The sequence below is a fragment of the Brienomyrus brachyistius genome, chromosome 12 (assembly GCF_023856365.1).
Source record: "Brienomyrus brachyistius isolate T26 chromosome 12, BBRACH_0.4, whole genome shotgun sequence".
Taxonomy (NCBI): domain Eukaryota; kingdom Metazoa; phylum Chordata; class Actinopteri; order Osteoglossiformes; family Mormyridae; genus Brienomyrus; species Brienomyrus brachyistius.
The window spans coordinates 5574189-5593698 of NC_064544.1; the positions used below are offsets into that span (position 1 = coordinate 5574189).

The window sequence follows — 19510 nt, forward strand, 5'->3', positions numbered from 1 at the left end:
TGACGATCAGAGGTCAGTGTCATTCAATCAGACTGAAGCACAAACGCGACTTAAAATTGCACAATTTACATTCTATTCTTAAAAATGTCCTCAGGAGACCACGGCCCCCGACACCCCCAGAAAGGACTGACACTTTTGACCTTATTTTAAAACCTCTTCCTGCAGCCAAATTATTAACCGAGTAAAAATGTAGCTGAAAAGCAGAGCAATTCAGCTCCTGATTCACTCTGACAGTTAACCGTGTGACACAATGTGACCTGCGGGTGGCAGCAAGGATACATCCAGTCATTTCTGTGACTGCTGGAAAAAGCAGGTTAATCAAAGAAAAGCAAGGCAAGGATCGGTTTGTACTAGTCTGAATTTGGGGGGGGCAGGGTTGATGCTTCTGCTCTTAGAGGGCTACAGCTACTTTAATAACCTGATTTTAAGCCTTCTGTCCCCCCCCCCCCCCCCCCGTAAGTTTACAGGTTGGTATCCGCTCGTGCAATAGCAAAAAGAAATCAGATATAATACAGTGTTATCAGTGGGTGCATTAAGCATTAAGATGTTTCGGTCATCTGGGTAAGATTAAGGAGGTTTTTTTAAAACTACTTATTTTGCAAGAGGTCAGCTGATGTAACTATCTAAACATCATTGCTAGTGCCTGTTATCAGAGCGCCCCCTGTCAGGGGACCAGTGTGACATGCTGTCCTATAGCCTCTGCTGAAATACCTCTTTAAATCTTCAGCCTGGTTGTCAACATGAATATGAATGTCTGTGTACAATGGCGCTACCGTAACATGCGAATGAACTGTGCAGTGGCCTTCCGTGCTTCGTCAGCGTACTGCGGTGTGCAGTGGCCTTCCGTTCTTCGTCAGCGTACTGCGGTGTGCAGTGGCCTTCCGTGCTTCCTCAGCGTACTGCGGTGTGCAGTGGCCTTCCGTGCTTCATCAGCGTACTGCGGTGTGCAGTGGCCTTCCGTGCTTCGTCAGCGTACTGCGGTGTGCAGTGGCCTTCCGTGCTTCATCAGGGTACTGCGGTGTGCAGTGGCCTTCCGTGCTTCATCAACGTACTGCGGTGTGCAGTGGCCTTCCGTGCTTCATCAGGGTACTGCGGTGTGCAGTGGCCTTCCGTGCTTCGTCAGCGTACTGCGGTGTGCAGTGGCCTTCCGTGCTTCATCAGGGTACTGCGGTGTGCAGTGGCCTTCCGTGCTTCGTCAGCGTACTGCGGTGTGCAGTGGCCTTCCGTGCTTCATCAGCGTACTGCGGAAATGAAAATTGTTCTTGAAGCGCTGCCAGATGAGTTGGCCGGTAAGTCAGGCAGCCTTAATTTTAAATGTATAACATTTCTATAAACTGTAATCTCATGGTTTATTTGATGTCCACATTGTAATGGGTCATGGCTACTTTACCAGGTGTAATTGGACCAAAGTCAACCATTTTACGAAGTTGTATTTAACCCTAACAACTTAAACAATTCAAACTAATTGATTCAACATTTTAGTATCCATCCATTCCATGAACTGCTTATCCTATTCAGGGGGGGGCACAGTCACACTCCAGGCACTTACACAGTCACACCTACAGAGAATTTGGTGACTCCAATTAGCCTCAGCATGTCTTTGGACTGTGGAGGAAAGACCAGAGCCCCCGGAGGAAACCCCACGACGACACGGGGAGGTGGGAGGTGACGGCGCTGACCACTGCAGCACTACGCTGCCCCACATTTTAATAATATGCCCTTCAACAAATATAATACTGCTGTTCTTAAACTGTTAAACATTCATTACAGGATCTACTGTAATGTGTGACAAGAGTCTATACACCGGTCAGGCGATGTGAATGCAAAAGCTGTTTCACATTGAATGTGGAGCAGAGGAGGTATATTCAGAAGGAGGTCCTGCCACCCCCCGCAGTGGTATTTAGCAACACTCAAACTACGCATTTGTATGAGCCCCCGAGCTGTGAGCGCCCCCTGTTGGCCATAAACAGCCACTACACTAAAGGAGCCCCAAAGTAACTTTTTTAGTGGGGGCCCAGAAACAGCAAATCTGGCCCTGACCGCTCCCCCCCACCCTCCATAATGGGACCGGCCTCCTGATCGATCCCTCCCACCCTCCCACTTTTACCCCACACATTTTCCTGCTCCACAATAATCTCAGCTGCATGCTGACTGCAGGCTTAGGACCACGAACCAAGCCGGTAGGCAGACAAGTAGGTAGGCCGGCAGGCAGACAGGCTGGCAGGCAGACAGGCAGGTAGGCCGGCAGGCAGGTAGGCAGGCGGGCAGACAGGCAGGTAGGCCGGCAGGCAGACAGGCCGGCAGGCAGACAGGCAGGCAGGCAGACAGGCAGACAGGCAGGTAGGCCGGCAGGCAGACAGGCCGGTAGGCAGACAGGCAGGTAGGCCGGCAGGCAGACAGGCTGGCAGGCAGACAGGCAGTTAGGCCGGCAGGCAGACAGGCAGGTAGGCAGACAGGCAGGTAGGCCGGCAGGCAGACAGGCAGGTAGGCAGACAGGCAGGTAGGCAGACAGGCCACAGGCAGGTAGGCAGACAGGCAGGTAGGCAGACAGGCAGGTAGGCCGGCAGGCAGACAGGCAGGTAGGCCGGCAGGCAGACAGGCAGGTGTACCACATTCTGGTGGTGAGGCCTTAGCAGCTACAGACCAACTCCTTTAAACATGGCTGCCATGAGTTGCCCCAAGGCGCTTAACATGACATTAATAATCATTTTTCCAGCCATAATGAAGTCCGCTCTGTTTTCTTTTATAACTAGTGGGCGCATATCATATTTATTACGGGGGGGCTTCAGGAGGGATTCCAGGAAAATCCAAGACGATTAAGGTGTATCTGCACTGCAGAAATGATGGTATGATGGGAAACCTCTCTCATTGTTCCATCAAAAGCCATCTTGGCAGCTAGGATATGATGTCATAAGCTATGATACACAACATAACCTGGTGCCCAGCTGCCCTCCAGTAAAGGAACGTCTGATCGTTTTACTTTCCAGTTTGCTGACGATTAGCAAGCCCATCATTAATGCACGCTTTCCAGTTCGGTACTGTGGTGGTCAGATATATAAGCATGTTTGCAAAATTGAATAAAATACTGCGGTGATTTAGAAGACGGTGTTATCACATTTACTTATTTAGCAGAAACTTTGCTGCATAGCGACATAAATTTGAGGAAGTGGAGTTAGCCAGTCCCTAGTCGGGGGGTTAAAGGCTTCGCTCAGGGAGCCAATTGTGACATCACTCAGCCTGGTGCAGGACTTGATCCGACAACCTTCTGTTTACTGACACCGCATCCTAACCCTCCACACAATGCACTTTTAAATTAAAGACTGTTTAGCGTATGACATCAGACACCTGATTAATCTGTGCTGCGTTTCCCAGTGCCTGCTGGGACATGCGGCTTCTCCATTTACAGTGAAGGCTCCCGCAGTGCATCTTCTTTGCTTTGTTAGGCAGTCGGTCATCTTATGGCCTGTTGTGTAGTGCAGTGGGTTAAACCCCCTGTGCTTGGGGTTGGAAGGTTGCTGGTTTGAATCCTGGGCTCAGCTGAACAGCTACATCTCCTTTGGACCCTTGAGCAAGACCCTTAACTCTGCCCCCACCTTAAAAATGTTCTGGGGGTGCTGGTTGGATGGAATAACTTTCCGTTCAGAGCCCATGCTTCATTCTCACCTCTATATATATATATATATATATATATATATATATATATATATATATATATATATATATATGTGTGTGTGTGTGTGTGTAAAAGGACACTTTCCAGTGCACTTGTAGTTTCTGGCCAGAGTGTGGTCAAGAAAAACACACTGGATGTACTGCATGCTAACCATCATGCTTCAGAGCAGAAAACACACTGGATGTACTGCATGCTAACCATCATGCTTCAGAGCAGAAAACACACTGGATATACTGCATGCTAACCATCATGCTTCAGAGCAGAAAACACACTGGATATACTGCATGCTAACTATCATGCTTCAGAGCAGAAAACACACTGGATATACTGCATGCTAACCATCAAGCTTCAGAGCAGAAAACACACTGGATATACTGCATGCTAACCGTCATGGTTCAGAGCAGAAAACACACTGGATATACTGCATGCTAACCATCATGCTTCAGAGCAGAAAACAGACTGGATGTACTGCATGCTAACCATCATGCTTCAGAGCAGAAAACACACTGGATATACTGCATGCTAACCATCATGCTTCAGAGCAGAAAACACACTGGATGTACTGCATGCTAACCGTCATGCTTCAGAGCAGAAAACACATGACATGAACGACACCGGCCATAGAAACACGTGTTTCTAGATGTGAGTAAGGATGTTCTATGATGAATGTTTGACAGCTCACTGGCATGACGCAGGGAAGGACGATGCACATTAGCAGATCCAATGAACAAGGACTCTATTAAGCCACACACACAAAAGGACTGAAAGAAGTCAAAACAAAGCAGGTAAATGACAAGACTAAGGCAGGAATACCAATTCAAACAGGCAACAAACACAGGCAGCTACAACACACAGTAACAACTGCGATAACTGACTGAAGAAAGGCAAGGACACATAATAAGGGCTAGTAAGGGCATGTGTGGGTTGTTACAAACAGACTAGGGACAAGGAGGAGCAGGTCAAGTCAATCAACAGATACAGAAATGAAAGGAAAAGAGGGGAAAGTGAACATGCTACAAGCAGGGTACAAAACAAGGGACTGTAACTGAAAAACAGAAACACACGATAAAGCAAGAAACATGAACCCACAACAAATGGGGAATCTGAACAACATGCCACTGCATTACTGCAGATGTTAGATATTCATCTGCCCCAAGGGGGCGCCATGGCAGCGCAGTGTTACCGCTGCTGGGTCACACACTGGGAGGCTTGGGTTCGACTCTCAGCCGTGACTCTATATGTGTGGACTGTTCCCCCCCATGTGAACGGTGTGTGACCGGACATTCCAATGGCCAATAGTCTGATCTAAGTGCCTTTGGATTTGGTGTAAGTATAGCTGCCAGATGCGGGGGTTCGCAGAAAGCAGGCAGCCTTTGGGATTGCTGCTCCCCGCAGTGCGGAGCTTACAGAGAACGGTGTGGTGAGTAAAGATGCCCAGTCGATGTCGTTAGACGAAACACAGCTGGTTAATGAGGGCAGTTAGCGAGGAACGGGCAGCCGCGTTATGGCGAACAGGAAGATCACAAGCGAGAAAGTTACAGGGCAACAGTGATTTGCAGAAAGGCCTCACTGAAGATGGGTCCTACCCAGGAATGACTAACTGTGTGCCAAATCAAGTCGGCACTATTGAGTGTACATTGCATCTTATCTTGTCAACAAACATCAATCTTTAATCCTGGGCAAATAGAAGGGCATGTAAATATCTAGAATAGAATAGAATAGAATAGAATAGAATAGAATAGAATAGAATAGAATAGAATGTACTCATTGTCAATGTATACAGCAGGCACAATGAAATGCAATATTTTACAATCTATTTTAGAAACATTATAACAGTTTTATTGCCACAAAATTAATCTCAATATCCACCCACTGCTTTAAGTACAAAACAATGACTCCAAAATTAATCGGTTATCTAAAGTACAACAGTTTCATATTTTCTCTTGACTAATTCCAGATTTTACAAACCTTTTTTGCATTTCATGTAAAATAACTACATTTAATGAAAAATCCACTTCTCCTGGTCCTCCCGAGTTTGATAGGATTCTTCTTAGTTTGAACTGGAGAAACAAACAGAGACGTGATCAGTGTGTTTTAGGCTCCGACTCGTCGGTACTGGGATCAGGTTACGTTGTTTTTCAATGAGGTGAAAACAGACGAGACAATTCGCAGGCAGCAAGTCGACGGACGGCAAAGGAACTGTCATGGCTGACCCAGCGGCCGATACTCACCAGGGCCACGGCACTTATGGAAACCACCTGCGGGATCCTGGCCCAGTGTTTGTCAGGCGATACTCCCAGGCCTTCCTGTCTGACCTCTTCCGCCATCAGGGAATATGAAATGGCTCCACTTTTACGGTGCCAGCAGTTTGTTCAGTCCAGTGAAACACACAGTGAAAGGTAGCAGTTCTCTCAGATTTGTAGCACTGTAACACGAGCAATATCATCAGCAATTTGCACAGTGATTACAGATATTAAGGTGCAGTATTTAGGATGCTAATTACTATACTTATCTGTCTGTCGGTCTAATGCATAGATAGATTCATAATTCAAACACACCTGAGTACTTGGTTTTATGCCAAACGGAGGAACCATCAATGTGTGGTTTGTCACCGATAACACATGATCTACCTCTGCCCCGTCCTGCACTCTCTCCCACATTCTGCAGTGAGACATCGTCCTGATTTTGCTTTTCAGCTTTTCACTGTTGCTTTGGCACTTTTCCTGAAAAAGGAAAAACTATGAGAGCATTTCTCAAAACAGTTCATCACTACAATACTATGTAACGCAAACGGTTGTAATTCACCCAAAACAATTAGCTCATGTTTTAAAAGTCAAAATTCTTATTTATATTGTCAAAATGTCAACGTTAGTACGCTCCTGAGCTGCAAAATTCTGAATGACAGTCAGTTCCCATTTTCTCTTTGCCACTTGATCGATACATTTTCTTTAGCAAACTGATACTTCTTCATGTGAAAGACACCAGTTTCAACATCCAACAAGGTTCTACAAAAGAAAGCACTCGCATGCAAATGTAACTTCTTCAATTTCTGGAATACATTCTTTAACCATTATGAATCTTTGGTGAGATATTCTGCATGTCCTGGCTTACAAGATGATCGCTTACACATATAGTTGTGGATGTATAATTATTACAATGGGAATCTGCATATTCGATTTTGATTCACAAGACTAAAGCAACTGAAATTATGTCAAATGATGACAGTTGTACAAAACCACTTGCATTTATGCACCAAAACGTTTGGAATGGTTTTCCTTTCATTTCTTTGTCTTCCCTATTCCCTGTTTTTGAATTATTCTGCAGGAATGAAAGGCGCTATATGAAATGAATTGAAATTTCTGTTAAACAATGAAAAATTATGCTCTGCTGAGCACAAGTGACATCATAGTGGCGGGATTAGGGTTGGTGTTTGTCATTTGGGAAATACGGCCAAGCAATCAAGAATAACTGCATTACACTGAGAGACAACATAATTCATTTTGACCAAGAAGACTTAAGCAACTAAAAATTATAAAAAATAAATTATAAAAAAATTCTACATATGTACTTAAATATTTGTAAATTGAGAAATGTTGTTCATCTGTGCAGGAGTGACATCAAGGTGTTGCGATTACGCTCATTGTTTTGTAAATATAGTCATTTGAGAAATGAGCCAAAGCAATAGAGTAGGACTGTAATGATGAGCTTACATTACATGGGGGGTCTGGCTGGCTCTGTTGCTGCTCTAGGTTACAGGGAATCCTCTCCCTTCGCAATAATAGCACAGCTAGGAGGTTAAAAACCACGTCTGAGAACAGCTCAGACAGGCGTGTAGCGCGACCCTGGAGGTGCGGAGCTGTCAGGCTAACCCTACCGACCTGGAGGCCGAGGCTGGAGCACGGCGACCAGCTGCCAGGGAGAGTGCAGGCCTCATTATGGCAGAGCAGTCCAGCTGCCAGAGAGAGTGCAGGCCTCATTATGGCAGAGCAGTCCAGCTGCCAGAGAGAGTGCAGGCCTCATTATGGCAGAGCAGTCCAGCTGCCAGGGAGAGTGCAGGCCTCATTATGGCAGAGCAGTCCTGCTGCCAGGGAGAGTGCAGGCCTCATTATGGCAGAGCAGTCCAGCTGCCAGGGAGAGTGCAGGCCTCATTATGGCAGAGCAGTCCAGCTGCCAGAGAGAGTGCAGGCCTCATTATGGCAGAGCAGTCCAGCTGCCAGAGAGAGTGCAGGCCTCATTATGGCAGAGCAGTCCAGCTGCCAGAGAGAGTGCAGGCCACATTATGGCAGAGCAGTCCAGCTGCCAGAGAGAGTGCAGGCCTCATTATGGCAGAGCAGTCCAGCTGCCAGGGAGAGTGCAGGCCTCATTATGGCAGAGCAGTCCAGCTGCCAGGGAGAGTGCAGGCCTCATTATGGCAGAGCAGTCCAGCTGCCAGGGAGAGTGCAGGCCTCATTATGGCAGAGCAGTCCAGCTGCCAGAGAGAGTGCAGGCCTCATTATGGCAGAGCAGTCCAGCTGCCAGGGAGAGTGCAGGCCTCATTATGGCAGAGCAGTCCAGCTGCCAGAGAGAGTGCAGGCCTCATTATGGCAGAGCAGTCCAGCTGCCAGGGAGAGTGCAGGCCTCATTATGGCAGAGCAGTCCAGCTGCCAGAGAGAGTGCAGGCCTCATTATGGCAGAGCAGTCCAGCTGCCAGGGAGAGTGCAGGCCTCATTATGGCAGAGCAGTCCAGCTGCCAGAGAGAGTGCAGACCTCATTATGGCAGAGCAGTCCAGCTGCCAGAGAGAGTGCAGGCCACATTATGGCAGAGCAGTCCAGCTGCCAGAGAGAGTGCAGGCCTCATTATGGCAGAGCAGTCCAGCTGGGCATGAAACCAGACTTCGGCACAAGGGGGGAGGGTGACCCAGTGGATGGAGGCTGCTACCCTGTTCGTGGGAACTGGCTGGATTGGGCTACCAGGAGTGAACCATGAAGGGCTATCATTTACACAAAAGCCCCTTCCTCTCGAGGGAGGAGAGGAACGGAGGCCTGCTGTCTCCCCCCATCCATTACCCATCTGGATCTGCCTCGCCGGCTTTGCACTTTAAAACTCAGGTCTAGCTGTCCTACTGCGAACACTTTGACCTCTTCACCGAGCGTGAAGCATCACCTTTACGTTTTTTCAGCCGCGCTGGTCCTGGTGTCTCCCTATCGGTGCCAGAACTGGCTTTAACACAGATTACGTGCCTGAGTGATTGATTATGTTGACGTTGAGTTGGCCGATGAGAAGCAAAATCCAGAGCATCACGTGCCATAGGAAGACCGCGGCAAAAGGCTGCAGATACCTCCCACCACATGTGTCAACAGGGCTAAACATCTGGAAGCTTCTGCTGCGCTCTGCGCTGCCCCAAGTGGACTGATTGGGTGTAGAAACACGTTCATGAACTTAACAGTAATGGAAACTCGCTCGCCCGGTGAAGCAAACAGGAAAGTCATCACCAAGGCTGGATCGACTGGAAAATTCTCCCATACCGACGATATTCCTCGCCAGGCATCTGGAAAGCCCAGGTGCAGTGTCAAATCCCAGTGCCTGACCAGTGAAATTTATTTGGTAAGTCGACGGTAATGAGAATCGGGAGTCTTGAGTCTTTGATGGGCCTATTAGTCTTGGCTTCACTGGGAGGTTTCAGACAATCAGGCCTCAGCACCAGATGTTGGTTCTAATGGGTACAGATGGTAAAGTTCTAATGGGTACAGTCTCCATGTGGACCTTATTCTGACCCACATCCAGCAAGTGCATATGGGCCGAATTCATTACCCACGTCAATGGGGCGTGGTCTGTTCCTGGGTGGTACCTGGTGCCCTTCAGATAAAGCTGTGTGGACTGAGGAAGGTTTATTTTCTTAATGTACAGTAATTCTTTGTCGGCTCGTTCCCCAAGGCTATAACCTTTCAACCTTTCGACCAGAGGACTTCACGGGGCTATAAATGGCTCTCCGACTGTGGTATTTAGAATAACAACAACTGATTACACTGGCTCTTCCACATCTATAAGTCAATGTTCATCACTGCTTCACGCCACCCAAATATTTACCCTAATGTCGGTCCTGTATTTAGTGTAAATAACGCCCAGTGCAGAAATGGCTCATGACGTTTCATGGTGGACCACAGCTGCATTGTCAAATGTTTCCTTTTGAATATGAAGGCATTTCCATGTTCTGAAGCTTCACTGGAGGTTAAAGTTCCTCCAGCCCCTGTCTCTGACATTAACATCTGTTCATTGCCCTCAAAGTTCCTGTAAGATTTCAGCTTCCTATGGAATTTCTTTGACAGTAATTTCCACAGTACAATTTATCGCATGTGTACCTGTTTCTGGGACAAAGAAACCCCAAAGATTTAAAGTTCTACTTCGAAAGTTCCACGGTACTGTGGTCCACTTCAGGAAGTAAGTCTTTAAAACTCAGATTGGCTTCATTAAAGCTCAGCGGAATTTAGGAGGATTTATAACCTTTTCTGTTAACCTATGGCTTTCTGAAGTGCTATGGGATTTAAAACCAAAGATTGCCTTCTGTCCACTCTGATGCTTATAATCTGAAATGGATTTAATCTCATTTTAACAGCCTGTGATACCCAGCCTGCTCCCACAGAGCATTTACTCCACATAAAGAGCAAAATGACCCATTCCTGCAGCCCCCTAGTTTTGGGCTAAGATCCTCTCCTCGTCATTCTGCAGGACTCTTTCATATTGTTCTGCATGACAGCAATATCTGATTTAGATTCACCCACTTGTATAGGCAGCTGTGTGAAGCATTTCTACAGAAGCGTTTGGATTAATACCCTTGATCTGATTAGGAACTACAAGTCTGTCCCTAACAACAAAGTAATGAAGTTTCATATTTAACTAGCAGAAGACGTTACTACAACAAAATAAATAGATAAAATAGCAATAAAAATGGTCGTCTTTCAATGACATTAAACACATCGGTAACACTTTACTTAGCGGGGCACAAATACATACTAATAAATCAGTTACTACTGAAGTACGAAAGATAAACAATAATAATCTCAGTAATATCTGATGTTGTATGTTTTTGGTCATATAAACCATTGTTTTCCTGGTTCTCCTGGCCGCCTTCTGTGTTTCCTCATGACACTCAGTGAGTTTAAAGGGATTTCAGCCATGTTGAGACAAACGTAACAGATGGCAGATGGTAGCTCGCAGGTCCAGATCGAGCTCCGCTGTACCTGGGTCACCCCCCCGGATCGCTGCACAGCCCCCGTTCAGCCTCTGGCGATTGAACTTCATAATGGAGCCATCAGTAAATCAGATGTTTCAGCCGACTGCGGTGGGCGAAGCTGGGAATCCGGAGAGCCACTTCCACCGAGCATCAGGGATCGCGTCGCATGCAGTCCCTCATCCTCACGTATGCATGCAATGACAGAATGATTCCTCAATTGTCAGCTCAACATTCCGGCTCCTGCAGATTTACCTGCAGAGCTTAGCTGCAGCCCTAATTTAACACACCTAAGATTACCAGGCCCTTCAATAGCATCTCAGCATTAGAATCGGCCATGTTGAAGCTCAGCTGGCTCCAATGCTGAGAAAGTACTGAAGGGCCTGATTATCTGTATCAGGTGTGTAGGACTGGAGTCGAGCTCAGGAGCAGCTGGGCTGGGCAACCCTGCTGTACAGTGATGACCCCTCAGCACTGAGCCAGTGTGATGTTGGATAACGAGCCGCAGTGACGATTGCAGCAAGCGTTACATATGATTCCTAAGAGTCTAACTCACCATTAATTAAACTGCATTATTTTTTATGGTTATTGTCCTTTTTAACAGGATCTATACAATGACAAATGGGCACATATCATGTCCCTGCCCCCCCCCCCCCCAAAAGGGGAAGCAGTGAGGCTTGTGTTTGGCTGTTTGTGCTGTCCAATGGCAGTGTGGCATAACAGTCCGTCCCTCTATGCCGAGGCAATTATACCGTGACCATGAGCTGCTCTCAGACACGTGTCCTGTCCGGGATTTGCCTAAATGTGCCAAACGGTGCCACGTGCGGTATGTATCCATGGAAACGTGCGGAGTGGCACGACCTAACAGGCACACCAGGTCTCCGCTACGTGTGCAGTCTGCTCCCCTCCCTTAAGCCGAGTAAAGCCAGTCCCACCTTCTGGGGGGGGCTGATTCTCACCATGTCTCCCCCAGGCTGAAATAAGAGGTTGGGCTTCTAGACATAAACTACATTATACCTTATTTATTTAACAGGCACATTATTCAGAATGCAGGGTCAGACGGTCCCTTAGGGGCCTTTGCTCATGGGCCCAAAAGCGAAATTACTCTGCCAACCCTGGGATCTGAACTAATAACCTTCCACTCACAGGAACAGCGTCCTAATTCACTCAGCCACTCACCAACCCTCCAGAAATTATGAATTTCATTCTCATCTCTTCTTATAATGTACTATCTACCACACTGTGAGCAAACACATCTGTTAAATAAAAGTAAGTGGAAATTTCCAGTAGAAGACGCATGTTTGATATATAAGACTTAATAGTTAATGATCAAGGTCCCTCAGTGTGAAGGGATTACCAGCCTGATTCTTTTCAGCTCAGGTTAAAGCTGACATTCATTTTCTGATCAAGCGCATCAAACCAAACTGTTATCGTTGACATTATCTTCCCATTAACAGAAACTGGGCGAAATAAGCGATAAACTGCTGAGTCACTAACAAAGTGAAACTCTAAATTTGGGATTTGATCACAGAACAGTGCTGCCAGTAGAAAGTTATGATTGCCCGCCAACGGCCGCGCTCATCGCCCTCCAACGGCCGCGCTCATCGCCCGCCAACGGCCGCGCTCATCTCCCGCCAACGGCCGCGCTCATCGCCCGCCAACGGCCGCGCTCATCGCCCACCAACAGCCGCCACAAGGGCCCTCACGCTAAAACAAACAAATAAAAACAAGCTGGGTATTTAACGCTACAGTTTCGTTTGCTGTCAAATTTAAAAATAGCAGCCGTCCCGGGATCGTCTCGTCCAGCACCTTCATGGCTTTGAGAAGGTTTATGACCAGCGCTGATCATGCGGCGATCCTGCTTCGAGAAAGCGGGCTGCACACATGGACTTAATAATGTGCGTGTAAGTGGGCAGCGTTGGTCCCGCGGGACGCGGCCGGAGCACATATCGCAGGGCCGGATCTTCAGGGCTGCGCAGACACTCATGCTGTGCCGCTGACACGAACCATGCGCAGTCCCTCAGACCCCGGCCTCTGAGCGCTTTCATCACTGTTACCTCATCATAGAGAGTCGGAGCGCGGGGTCACGCGTCCTCTCACGTTACCGCCTCAGGGCTGTGCTGGCAGACAGACCCCCCCTTCCCCCCCACGCTCTATATCACCCTACATCACGCTTTACCATTTAGCCCCGCGGGGCTCGGACGCTTTCGCTCATAAGCTGCAGTTGCGTTCCGACATTATGACGTGACTTAAGCATGTGTGCCCTTTCCTCTCCACAAAACAACACATAATTGACTTGCTTATGTTGTTTGCAAACACTTAAAAACATAAAGCACTTAATAATTATTTCTTTTATAGTATTTCATTCTGTCCCGAATAGCCCGCATATATTATAACTTAGATATGCTTTACCTCTTGAAAACAATGAAAGAAATGAACATTGGGGAAGGCTTAAATTAGTTTGTTACAAAAAAGGAGATGCTTTATGATGTTGCGCATTAATCTTGCCAGTAAGAGATTAAAATGTGAATAGTTTGTTATATGATGTATATTAAATAACAGTTTATGTCTATAGTTAGGCCTAATTGATCACTGCTCCGTATTCCAAGACTCCTAACTTCCTCTTGTTTTCTTGTTTCTCCCGGGAAACTCCCCTAATCTGTATGGCCCTCAAACTTTAGGATCGTCATACACGGATCCATAGGTTTTGTATGTTCGTCTGACGTTACCCAAGTTGCCAGATCATCTATGAAACAGTTTCTGCTTACATTTGCTAGTCACCAGGAGAGTGGGCATGGTCTCCTGCGGAGTCTGTAGGACCGACTGTAATTTTGGCACAGTGGGGAAAATGAGGCGAGCCGACAAACGAGGTCCCAACAGTCGCAGGGGGTGTGGAGGCTCTCAGAAGCTATGGACGCCAGGTAGGGAACATCTCAGGGTGGAGCACCAACCCATGGCAAGAAGCTATGGACACCAGGCAGGGAACATCTCAGGGTGGAGTGCCAATCCATGGCAAGAAGCTATGGACACCAGGCAGGGAACATCTCAGGGTGGAGTGCCAATCCAATCCTGGGCTACTTTATTTCATATTTTATTTAAAGACATTTAGTCAGGAATATAAATGCAACCATCCAGCTCCTCATCTCCCAGTGATGGAGGAGCCGATTTGCATATTTTATTGTTCAGAGCACTAATAAACTACAGCACATGGATTTAAATAAAAGTAAATATTCGAATCCTGTGACCGGAAGGGCTGACAAGGTTAAGTGCTGTTCTGTAATCTGCAGACCATAACAGAGCCTCTCATTTCCCTCCAGCTGCTATCCTGGGCCAGGAGATGGTCGTTGTTCCACTTCAATGAGAAATGACAGCATTAAAACCAAATACACAGACTGGCCTTATTTTTAACACAAGGGAAGGAGGCCAGTCAGCGTCTCTGACAAGAAACATGGATCTGATTATAAGCTCCGGATGGGACCCAGGCTGACAAAACGCGGGGAGCCGGAGCTGAGAGTGCAGGGAATGACTGTTTATTTCCCTGATGGTGGGGCACTCCCTTTCTCACCAAGACCATATTTCACTGCACACAGGTTCCTGAAGAGAAGGCCTCTGGTGATGGACAAAACCGTGATGTTGATAAATGAGTGAAGTTTGTGAACCCTTTACGCTGGGAGTTACCACCAACTTTCAACCACTATGGCTGAAAGATTTCCCATGTGCAAATGACTGGCAAAGCAGACTGAACCCAGCCATGCATGCTGTGTTTGCATGATAAGTATAGAAATGCTTTTAATAAAATGAATAGCACCAGTAAATGTTGGGGGTTTAAATCTGTGTGTGTGGAGTTTGCATGTTCTCCCTGTGCTGAGTTGCATGTTCTCCCCGTGTTGAGTTTGCATGTTCTCCCTGTATTGAGTTTGCTTATTCTCCCCATGTTGAGTTGCATGTTCTCCCCGTGTTGAGTTGCATGTTCTCCCCATGTTGAGTTGCATGTTCTCCCTGTATTGAGTTTGCTTAATCTCCCTGTGTTGAGTTGCATGTTCTCCCCATGTTGAGTTGCAAGTTCTCCTATTGTTGAGTTGCTTTCCCCTGGTTTGCTTCTAGAATCCAAAGACCTGTAGTCAGGATGATTTCTTTCCCATCCAGGGTGTACCCCAACCCCGTGCCCTGTGATGGACCGGCATCCCGTCCAGGGTGTACCCCTGCCCCGTGCCCTGTGATGGACCAGCATCCCGTCCAGGGTGTACCCCTGCCCCGTGCCCTGTGATGGACCGGCATCCCGTCCAGGGTGTACCCCGGTCCCGTGCCCTGTGATGGACTGGCATCATATTCAGGGTGTACCCCAGCTCAGTGCTGGGCAATGGATGTGTGAAAGTAAACGTTTATGTTAAATATCTACAGATTATACTTCACACTGTATAAAAAATAACGAGCGTGGGAAATAGGTGGGCGCGCCACACTTGACGTGCATATAATGGGAGTCGCGAGTGTCTTTTAATAAAAATATTTTATTATTTACAGTTGTTTCTACCTGTAGTGTGACGTCATAGATGCGTATCTACCTCTCACATAAATATCCGGTAAAGCAAGAAAACATATCAAGATAGAATTTAATAATTTAAGTTGCTTTGTAGGAACACGCTGAACCCAGTTTAACTGTCATACCTATCTGACTTTTCGAAGTTGCTTGATCGGATCAATTTAAGTATGAAATATGAATAATATAATGATGTTGCTCATATCTTTAACCGACTGAATATGAATTACTGTATGCATGCAGGGGTTGCAGATAAAAGGAGATTAACTTAAATATTAATATATTTGCTCCGTACCAATCAATAAGTACACTATAGAATTCAGCTCCTCCCTGATTCATTTACATGAGGGTCCGCTTCTAACCTCTGCCACACGTACCGACAGCACCGCAGTATCTGAGAAGTCCATGCATGGGTGTAGTTAAGACATTTCGGTAAAAACAGCGAGACACATGTTTTAGGAAAGTGGTCAAGTATAGCCCAGGACATGCATTTCACGCTGATCGTCACCGCCTTGCTGGGCTCAGCAGGATCCCTGGAAGCCGTTCACGGGATATACGCTTTCGGTCAGTCTGACCTGTTTCAGAAGAGGAGCAACTGCAAACCGATCCCTGCGTCTCTGCTGCTCTGCCACGACATGGAGTACACCGACATGCGGCTGCCCAACCTGCTCGGCCACGAAACCATGAAGGAGGTCCTGCAGCAGGCTTCGTCCTGGATCCCCCTGGTCCAAAAGCAGTGCCACCCGGACACCAGAAAGTTCCTGTGCTCTCTCTTTGCTCCGGTGTGCCTTGATGACCTAGATGAGTCTATCCAGCCATGCAGGTCCCTCTGCGAGGGGGTTCGGCAGGGATGCGCTCCCGTTATGTCTGCATTCGGGTTCCCATGGCCAGACATGCTGGACTGCAGCCGCTTTCCGTCAGATAACGATCTGTGCATCCCCCCTGCCAACACCGACAACTTCGCACCCGTCACCAAAGAAGGTAAACCCTTTTATTCCTTATCGCACCAAACGATAAACTGAGATTTAACCACACAGGGATCGACCACCTGTCCGCCCACGGACAAACGGGTCCGCGCCCGGTTGTTTTAATTGCGAAAAACGAAAACAATGTAGACTACTTTTTTTTATAGGTCTATCATGTTCATGGAAAAAATAATTTTGATTAAAATATCCATCAGAATTGTCCATGGTGCTTGTTGACCCCAGATATACACGAACTCTACTTGTCAAAATCTTTACAAAAGTCAATTGAATTTTAAAGTTGAATTATATAATATAAGGCGTATTATAAAATCTAAAGACGTAAGATGTAAAAATGAGGTGGCAGCTTCGAATTATGGAATAATCTGCTTTGTCCTTAAATTTTTTTAGATTTTGTTTTCAGTAAATGCAATTTTGATCGATTTATTTACTGGTGTGTGTTTTCACTGTTAAGTTCCAAAGGTCTGTGACGCTTGCCAAGAAAAAGAGGAGAATGACAATGAGATCGTTGACAGCCTCTGCAAGAACGACTTTGGTACGAAAAACACCATGACTCTAATTGCTATAAGATGTGGATCAATTTTTCATTCTGATAGAGGAAATCAGTAAGATACTATTATTATTCATATCAATTTTTGTATTTGACATAAACATAACTGGTGATCTTTATGGCAAATCTTATGACAGTTGTTTTATCTTATCTATTATTCAGAATTAGCTCATTTAAAAATCTACGCTGGTTTAATTGAAGAGTAACTTCAAGGGGAACCAGTTGTTAGATAATTCTGTATTTTACTAATATTTTGATTAAAATATCTCTGAAAGGTTAGTTGGCAATAGCTGCCCGTCCAATGAATTAAGATTTTTTTTAAAAATGTGCTAATTTTGCAGGTTGATTGGGTATTTGCCGTTGGCCCCACCCTCAAAAAAAGAACCACCCACTAGTCTGAAGTCCATGTCAGATACTTGTGTCTTCGTGTCCACGTCACAGCACTGAAAATCAAGGTGAAGGAGATCTCCTACATGAACGGGGACACCAAGATTATCCCAGAGAGCCGGAGCAGGACCATCTACAAGCTGACGGGTGTGACGGAGCGGGACATGAGGAGGACCGCGCTGTGGCTGAGAGACGGCCTGTACTGCACCTGCGACGAGATGAACGACATCAACGCGGCGTACCTGGTGATGGGCCAGAAGATGGACGGGCACCTGGTCATCACCTCGCTGAAGAGGTGGCAGCGAGGCCAGAGGGAGTTCAGGAGGATCTCGCGCAGCATCCGCAAGCTGCAGTGCTGATCTCCGTCAGTTCCCACGGACACAGATGGATGTAAAGAGCTTCACTCTGACTGATTAGGCTGTAATTCTGTTTAGAGACGAACAACTGAATGTTAGTTCAAAGTAAAAAAGACAGTTACAGTACCTCTGAATTCAATATCCAGTACATTTTCACTGAGTTTTCATAAAAAAAATGACGTTTTATATGGAATTATTTTACATTTTTTACCTTGTTCTTTGCAGGAATCTTGAAAGTTGTCCTATACAGACAAACACAAACACACACATATATATATATATATATATATACTGTATATGTAATGACAGGGCTCTTGTAATCAATTTAAATACATTTTATAGTTTTTTTTTTATCTCAACATGTTTCTGAAATACTTTCATGTTTTTGATGTTTTATACTGAAGTGGATGTAGATGTTCCGCCCTGTTAGTTTATTGACGTAGTGAGGTTTATAAGAATGACATTAAAAGTTGTACTTTGTGAATGTCTTAGCAACCAAAGGACCTTTGACTTTTGCACATTTGTAAAGACCATCAGTCACTCTAAAAACCACACAGTCGTTCAGGCTTTATGGTCCGTTTGTTATGGTGTCCGATCGAATTTACACTGGTAATTTACACTGCATCAAAATCAACATCGAGCTTTATCTCGGGAGCCCTTAATCCAAGGTAATTTAGTTATAATCTTGTAATTTGATACACTGATATGTATTTTAAAATTTACAAGCCATTGTACAATAAAATTGCATGACTTTAATAATATTAACGGCAATGCTTTCATTTTCAGACGTACCTTCTCATAACCACATATAACAAACGTAATATTCATTCATATAGCAATCAGTCCAGCAAAACATGTAAAGTGATTGCTGCATTATTCAGGTCGATTTATTTTTATATAGCGCCTTTCACAACAGCCACGCCAAGGTGCTTTACATGGTGTGTTGTGGTACATTGCAACATCAAGACAGAATAATACAGAAACAGGCAAAAGGGAGGAGAAAGAAATGAAAAGAAAGAAAGAAAGAAAGAAAACTTGATGCCACTGGAGGAGAGGAACCTGAAACCCCCAAGTAGGAAGAAAAAAAACTTCTAGGGGTCCAAGATCAACTTAATTCTCCCCCCCCCCCCCCCCCCCGCCGGCACGCCAACAATATACAACAAGAATGCGTGAGCTTGCTCGCTAAAAGCAAGCTGCAGACTGAGGTCAAGTTCGATGCCAAAATCAATCAATGAGTCAGTTCTCCACGGCAGCCTAAGTGAGTCGACAGACTGAATCCTGCACCCGCAATGTTAATGGTCGTAAGTCACACCCACCATGTCACCCCTCCACGTGACTGAACCGGGACTCCAGCTCAGATGGTGCCCGCTATCCAGAAAACAAACAAAAATAAGCAAAGCATCATCAAAGGATGATACATTGGACATCTAAGCAATATGCAGCATCCCCCCAACTTGGTGATTGATTAGACAGACAGGCAGATGCTTCATTGATCGTGAAGTTCTTTTTTGCATCCAGTACTTTACACATTAATAATAATAGAAGAAGAAGAAATAATAATACGGCTGAGAAACTGGTAATGATAACAATAATTAAGGATAATAAAGATGAAAGGTGAGCCAGTAAGAATACTAATCACTACAGAGATACTGCTTAGTTAAGTGCAAAGGAATGTGAAGAAACATACTGTAAATTACGGAATACTGTAACCGTAAATGTTATAATATAATAATACAAGAAATACTATAAATACAATAAACATTGCAGCGCCAGGTATTTTAGTTAAATATACATTCACTTCTGTTTGGTCAATGTA

The 19510-nt window shown here is 45.8% G+C and overlaps 1 protein-coding gene and 1 long non-coding RNA gene across 3 annotated transcripts; one reads left to right on the forward strand and one right to left on the reverse strand.

Moving 5' to 3' along the window:
* Positions 1-1082: 1082 nt before the first annotated feature.
* Positions 1083-16319, reverse strand: LOC125704934 (uncharacterized). 2 transcript variants are annotated; one of them, XR_007381291.1, is made up of 5 exons: positions 15994-16319; positions 6232-6396; positions 5905-6098; positions 5642-5733; positions 1083-1241 (listed from the first exon to the last, which is right to left on the reverse strand). It is a non-coding gene; the product is annotated as an uncharacterized LOC125704934 (long non-coding RNA). The 2 variants fall into 2 exon arrangements; XR_007381290.1 differs by having other exon boundaries at positions 5905-6396.
* LOC125704927 (secreted frizzled-related protein 2-like) lies at positions 15780-17967 on the forward strand. Its single transcript, XM_048971088.1, has 3 exons — positions 15780-16399; positions 16856-16936; positions 17393-17967. The coding sequence occupies exons 1-3, from the start codon at positions 15904-15906 to the stop codon at positions 17695-17697; spliced, it is 882 nt and encodes a 293-aa protein (XP_048827045.1). The 5' UTR covers positions 15780-15903; the 3' UTR covers positions 17698-17967.
* Positions 17968-19510: the final 1543 nt, after the last annotated feature.